Below are 7,445 nucleotides of genomic sequence, written 5' to 3' on the forward strand. Positions count from 1 at the left end.
TCTACTCTCTGCTGGATCAGAGCTAGAAGAGCAGACCGGAGGGTGATGGGAACATCTAGCCCCTAACTATGGGTAATTCATAAAATTCAAATCTGAGGGGTTAACCATGCATACCTAACTCAGGGGATTGAATGTTTTATTTCTATTTATTTATTTATTTATTTATTTATATTTATTTATTTTTGAGACAGGGTTTCTCTGTGTATCTCTGGCTGTCCTGGAACTTACTCTGTAGACCAGGCCTGCCTCTGCCTCCCAAGTGCTGGAATTAAAGGTGTGTGCCACCACTGCCTGAGATTGAATGTTTTATAAGAGATTGGTCTATCCAGGAATGGTCGGCCCACAGCCCATGAGCAGCATACCAATGAGGATAGCTAGGAATGTGGCCCAATATAAAGTTGTAAACTTCCTTAAAGTGTTATGAAGTTTATGTGTGTGACTGATTTTGTTTTGTAACTCAATCATGGTGTTGTTTTTGTTTTTTAGTGTGAACTTAGTAGGTGACAGAGTTATTCACAATGTCTAAAGGTTGTATACACTTGATAGGGATCAATAAGTGTCTCCTAGTTACCACAGGAGGGGATTTATAACAAAGGCCACAAATAACTGGGTGTAGTGGCCCACAGCTTTAATCCCAGTACTTGGAGAGGCAGAGGTAGGCAGATCTCTGTGAGTTCAAGGCCAGCCTGTTACTGGACAGCCAGAGCTGCATAGTGAGACCCTGTCTCAAACTAACACTCTCTCTCTCTCTCTCTCTCTCTCTCTCTCTCTCTCTCTCTCTCTCTCTCTCTCTCTTTCTCTCTTTCCCCAGAAACTGAGTCTTGTACACTTGGCACCAGGAAAAACATTCTTATGTTCTCTCCTACTTTCTTCCTACTTTCTTCCCAAATACGGGAGTTTTAAATTATTATCACAGCCGGGCGGTGGTGGTGCAAGCCTTTAATCCCAGCACTTGGGAGGTAGAGGCAGGCAGATTTCTGAGTTCCAGGACAGCCTGGTCTACAGAGTAAGTTCCAGGACAGCCAGGGCTACACAGAGAAACCCTGTCTCGAACCCCCCCCCCCCAAAAAAAAATATCACAATAGGTACATGTCATGTCCAGAAACTCAGATGTCAGGTTGACGCACTCATGCTGATTAATCAGCATGTACCACAGGCAGTTCAATTTAGCTGGTCTCCTGGGCGCATCCGTGGCCCTGCCGGGTTCTGCAGCTCTTGAACTTCCTAGATAGAGGATCGGGATTCCTGTCTGGCTCACCCTGAACTCCCTAAGCATCCTAAGTGGTCTGTTCTTTCTTGCAAGGCCCAGAAGAGACTACCGCCATGGTGAAAACATCTGCAGCTGTGCGCATCCAAGCCTGGTGGCGTGGCACACTGCTGCGACGCTCACTGCTGTATGCCGCCCTCAGCGCATGGATCATTCAGTGCTGGTGGAGAAAGATAATGATGAGGGTGCAAGGGAAGAAACGGCGGATGGCTCTGGAGTTATATGCTCGAAAAACTTGGGCAATAGTCAAGCTGCAGTCCTGGTTCAGAATGTGGCATATTCGTCAACGATACTGTCGTTTGCTAAATGCTGTTCGCATCATCCAGGTTTATTGGCGTTGGCATAGTTGTCACACCCGTGGCTTTATTCAGGGCAACTATGAAATCAAAGAAAATCGACTGAATATTCAACTTGAAATTTCCCTGGGCTCACAGGCTTGTAAGGTGGAACAGTGCATAACCCTACCAATAAAAGAGTGATCAGGTCTGCCACACCCGTATTTCTCCACTCTTTATCAGAAGGATTTTCAAGTCACTATTAGGCCCATCATGGCTTTAATCACACTAGTGCCTGGCAAATCAGCTCTGAGAGACACTTCTGAGAAGGCTCCTCAGTGGTGAATAAGGATCTGGGATGGATTAGTAATGTCTGCTATGGGGAGGGGCATTAAGATTTCAGGGTTGTCAAGTGTCCAGAATGCGGAAATGGGCTCCCTTGACAATGCAACAAGGAAGCCTGTGTTTTGGGGTTCTGTGTTTGCTACAAAATATTAAGACATTTTAAAAATCACGGTGAAAATATGACACGAACTTACCATTTTAAAGTAGGTTGAAAGGTACTTACATCAAGTGATTGCCACCGACCATCGATCAACCTGTCTTCATAGCTTTTTCATCTTGAGAGCTGAACTCTTCCAGCCACTAAACAGTAACTCTTTGAGTAATTCCCTCAGCCCTTGACAACTTGTCTTTATGACTTCAACTGTTCATATGAGTGCCCCCCTTTCTAGAGAATCCAGAAGTCCCATATAATATCAATGTTGTAGTGACCTACTTATTTCACTTCTTCAAGTCCATGTTGTAGGGTGTGTTAGGTTTGTTTTTGTTAAAGGCTGAATAACAGCCCAGAGAATATACATACTGCCTGGTGTTCATCTGTTGATTGATGCATGTCCCTCTTGCCTTTTGGCTATTTGAACAATGTGGCTATGGACCCAGATGGGCAAATAGCCTTAAAAAAAAAAAAAACAAAACAAAACTAAACTAAAAATCTGTGTCTCTGTTGTATGCAAGTATGTGTGTGTGCTTGTGTGGTGTAGTGTGTGATGTATGCATGTGTGTATGTGGTATATGCATGTGTGTGTGTGTATAGTGTATGAATGTGTGTGTGTGTTGCTTGTATGTGTGTGGTGTATGTGTGCTTGTGTGGTGTGTATGATGTGTGCTTGTGTGGTGTGTATGATGTATACATGTGTGGGTGGGTGTCTGGTGTATAAATGTGTTTGTGTGTCTGTGTGTTGCATGTGTGTAAGTATGTGTGGTGTATGTGTGCTTGTGTGGTATAGTGTATGATGTATGCAATTTGTGTGGTATAGTCATGTGTGTGTTGGTGTTTGTATGGTGTATCAATGTGGGTCTATGTGTGTTGTGTGTGTGTGTGTGGTATATGTGTGTGTGTGGTGTGTGTGTGTGGTATATGCATGTGTGTGTGTGGTGTCTGTGTATGTGTGGTGTCTGTGTGTGTGGTGTGTGTGTGTGGTGTCTGTGTGTGTGGTATATGCATGTGTGTGTGTGTAGTATTTGCATGCATGTGTGTAAGTGTGTGTGGTGTCTCTCTGTGTGTGGTATATGCATGTGTGTGTGTAGTGTTTGCATGCATGTCTGTATACTCACATTCATGCACACAGGTTACCCTTAAACTCACTATGTAGTTAAAGGGTGAACTTGACCCTTGGAGTCTCTTCCTGCCCCCATTTCTCCAGTGCATCCTAGGATCAGAGGTGCACATCACCATTCACATTTATTTGCTTTTTGAAAACAAGTCTTGCCATATAGTTGGCCTTGAACTCAGGTCTTCTTGGTAGCTAAATGTTCCTTGGTGTGCATACAAAGAAATGGAAAATTTACATCCCCATAAAGCCCTGAGCATGTGTGATTACAGAAGCTTTACTCATAACTGCCCATGTCTGCAAACATCTGAGATGTACTTAGGCACAGGAGGGGTTGAGTAAACTTGTAGTTGTTAAGGCCAAGGTAAAATATTAAGGCCTAGATGGAATGTTAAGGCCTAGGTAGCAGTTATCTGGCTAGCCTACCATTTTAAGGGAGCTCTCTCAGGTTTCCACTGTTACTAGGAAACTTTCTAATGCCAAGTTGCTTATGTTCTGTGCCCTTGGAAACCAATCATGATAGAAATCAGTAGGACTGTTTTGTATAGTTACCCACAATAAGTTTGCACCCAAACTAACCACCCAACAGTGATTCCTGTACCCGTGTATAAGCTTTTATGTTATAAGCTGTCCCTGGGATAGACCCCAACATAAGAGAGGCACCTGCACCAATATAAGAAACCGTTTGGAATAAGACTTCCATTTTGAGTAGTGGTCCAGTAAAATTTAAGTTCCATGGAAACTGAAATCCTACTTGGAAGAAAGAGACATGTATGTGGGCAACAGACATTCTGCTGTCAAGTTAAGATATAAATATTAGACAAGGCAAGCTCCTGCCACAGTTGAATGCCCCCAACCAATGGGAGAAGCACAAATGTACAAGAAAGATATGTTCCTAAAGAAACCCCTATCCCCAAATCCTTATTGGTGAAATAACTTGGCACAGATGTTTGTGTATTTTGGGCCTAAAATCTCTGTAGGATCTTAACTTGGGGTCATGATTGGGTTCCTGGATCTGGACCATGGCCCTGGTTGACAAGTTCTGGGGTGTATGCTCAATAAACTATCCCTGTCTGACTGAGATCAGTGTTTGTGTGGTTTGTGAGGCAATTTCTGAATCCCAACAGTATTATGTCCCTCAAGTGGTAGATTAGATGTTATTAAAGGGAGTGAGCCATGATAACACATGAGAGAACTTACATACATGTTACTCAAGGAGAGAAACTAACAGTTCAGGCTACGTACTGTGTGCTTCCAGCTAAGTAACAGTCTGGTAAAAAACAAACAACAAACAAACACATACCGTGGAGAAACAAATAAATGTCAGTGACTGGTTGGCTTTTTAGGGGTTGAGGAGGGAGGAGTATGTAGCCCAGGATGGATTTGAACTTGCAGTCTCCTAGCCTCTGAGTGCTGGGATTACAAATGTGCACACATTGCTGAGTACATAGGAATTTTTTTTTAAAAAAGGAACTTAAACTATTATTCATGAGTCCATAATGGTGGGTCCATGGCAGATCCGTGAGCACGCAGCAATGGAGAGTACATACTTTGGGTGAGATGGTTGTCAGCTTGTGGGCTTACTAAACAAATGTGCTATTCTGGTTGGGGAGCAGATAATGAGGGAGGCTGGGAGCATTTGGGGACAGGGATAGGGGGTGGAGTCTCTGTACTGTCAATTTAATGTGAACTTACAATTGTACCGAAAAGCTAGACAAAACAAAACAACTAAACATTTGTAGGCTGGCAAGGTGGCTCAGTGGATAGAAGTTCAGTCACCAAGCCAGATGAGCTGACGGTGATAGTTAGCAAATTAAACCTGCATCTCAGGTTAGTTGCTAAACTTAAGTAAATGGCATCTCTACTGTGCTCATTCAGCTTGTGAACCCACTATCCCCCAGATTGTGTTTTATATCACTGTTTAAAAAATTTCAGTACATAGATCTGCATTTACTGTATTAAGTGATTATCCAAATTTAATTTTCCCTTTCTCCCTTCTTTCCTTTCCTTCCCTCTTCCTCCTTTCTCTCTTTCTCTTCCTTCCTGCTACCCTCTTTTTCTCCCTTTCCTTTCTAGATAGGGTCTCTCTTGTAGCTCAGGGCTAACCTTGAACTCACCATGTAGCTGCAGCTAAAGAGGCCCTTGAACTTCTGACCCCACTGCCTCTACTTCCCAAGTGTTGGAATTACAGGCACGCACCACCAAGTCTTGTTTCAGATGCATGCTGGCCTTGCGCTCTCCCAGCGGAAGTAGCCCACTTCCTACGTCTGTTTCTTTGGGTGGATTCTCATTTGTATTTAGAATCTCAGGTCTGTAATCTCAATCTGTAAATACGAGCGGTTTTGCTTTCCTGTCTTCTGTCTGTCTGCCCTTTATTTCTCTTTATTGACTATGCGTTGGCTAGAATTTCTAGCACACTGTTGAACAGAAGCTTTGAGGGTAGATCTCATCTCGATTGCGGTCTTGAGGGGCTGGGAGCAGGGTGGAGTGTGCTGTTACAATCATGCTGGTTGTGGGGTTCTCATAGATCCCCCTTATCAGATGTCTAAAATGCTTGAGAATTTTTATCATGAGCAGGTGTTGAATTTGGCAAGTCATTTTTTTCTGATGATTTTTAGTGTTTACCCTTACTTTCTTGACTTAAATTTTGTTTGATCAGGATGGACAATCACTTAGATGTATTGTTGACTTTTGAGTGTGATGAGACCTTTTATAGCCCAATTATACATGACCCGAGTACCTAGGGTGCTGGACACTTATGCTCCCCAAAGGAAAATCTGGGACGGTGGCTCTGAGTTTGTGGTCTTATGCCAGTGAAGGCTTCTCACTTGGACATGTGTGGGAGTATGAAAGGCACAAGCAAGCTTTATTGGAGTTACAGAAAAGTAAGAAACGGAAGGAAATCGAGAGACTTTCAAGAGTGGGAGGAGTTTTCACAGAGGTGAAACAGCTATTGAACTTCCTGGTTTAGGGGTTTTTATAGAGCTATGGCAGAAACTGGACAAAGGCTGAGGTAAGCTCTGTGGTTTGTCCGATGTGCTATCATGGGCAGAGACAACGGAGGTCCCAGCACTCTTCGAATGTCCCTCTGGCCCACCCAAGGAGATGATCATGTGCTGTCCTCCCAGGAGGGGTGATGAGTCCTTCTCTTGTTCATGTCTGACTCTGACTTTGTTAGTCGTTGACCGTGACTGTCCGCTGCTGGTCCTCAGACACTGGCTACCATTGCTACCTCTAACTTTTCAGGTGTCTCAATTGCTATTAATTATACTAAGTTAGTTTTGCTCTTTAAATCTACCAAGACGGCTGGAGGGATGGCTCAGTGGTTGAAAGCACTCTTCCAGACGACGACCTGTGTTCGATCCCCACGCCCATATGGTGACTCACAACTACCTATAACTCCAGTTCTGAGGTATCTGATGTCTTCTTTTGGCCTCTCTGGTACAGGGCATACACATGGTACAGAGACATACATGTAGGTAAAATAGCCACACAATACAGTCACACACACACTGCACTAGGTATATTTCTAGGGATTTTTCATACCAGACAGTGCAACTAAAGAAAGTTCTACAAAAATAGAGTTATTTTAGTATGACCATGGGGGCATAATTAAAGAACTTGGGAGGGTTGTTTCAGGGGAGGAGTGGGGAAGAAGTGTTGCCAGAGCAAACACTGTTTGGATGAGAGAATTGTGAAGAAAGAACTGAGGGACTGTGAGTCTTTCCCCGATTGTTCTCAGATCATCTTGCCTGTTGACATGCCCAGCCCTGCCTATCACTAAGGCTGAACTTCTATTCTTATTTGGAGCCACTTCATAATGCCCTATTTAGACACTGGTATCTCTTCTCTCTCTCTCTCTCTCTCTCTCTCTCTCTCTCTCTCTCTCTCTCTTTCTCTTTAAAGAATTATTTATTTTATGTTTATAAGTACACAGTAGCTGTCTTCAGAAACACCAGAAGAGGGCATCAGATCTCATCACAGATGGTTGTGAGCCACCATGTAGTTGCTTGGAATTGAACTCAGGTCCTCTGGAAGAGCAGACAGTGCTCTTAACCACTGAGCCATCTCTCCAGCCCTGGTATTTTCTTTAGATGTTTCCCAAAGAGGAAACTGAGGCACTCTAGATCCAGCCAACCCTGGCTTCAGCCCCCAGAGTCAGTCTGTGCGTGTAGAGGTGTCAAGAGTTTTTGTTGCGGCCCTCTCCACTCCACACTTGGCGGCCACTGTATCCCTGCCCAAGCAGCCGCTTCGGTCTGCGGGTCAGGGTTCAGCAAGAGAGAGAGTGAG

The 7,445-nt window shown here is 43.9% G+C and overlaps 1 protein-coding gene across 1 annotated transcript; it reads left to right on the forward strand.

The window, feature by feature from the left end:
- On the forward strand, positions 1–1,751 carry Iqcf5 (IQ motif containing F5). Its single transcript, XM_034484514.2, has 2 exons — positions 1–72; positions 1,304–1,751. Exons 1-2 carry the CDS (start codon positions 69–71, stop codon positions 1,744–1,746), a joined length of 447 nt encoding a protein of 148 aa, XP_034340405.1. The 5' UTR covers positions 1–68; the 3' UTR covers positions 1,747–1,751.
- The last annotated feature ends 5,694 nt before the right edge of the window (positions 1,752–7,445 follow it).

This window comes from Arvicanthis niloticus, chromosome 21 (genome assembly GCF_011762505.2).
Source record: "Arvicanthis niloticus isolate mArvNil1 chromosome 21, mArvNil1.pat.X, whole genome shotgun sequence".
Lineage (NCBI taxonomy): Eukaryota > Metazoa > Chordata > Mammalia > Rodentia > Muridae > Arvicanthis > Arvicanthis niloticus.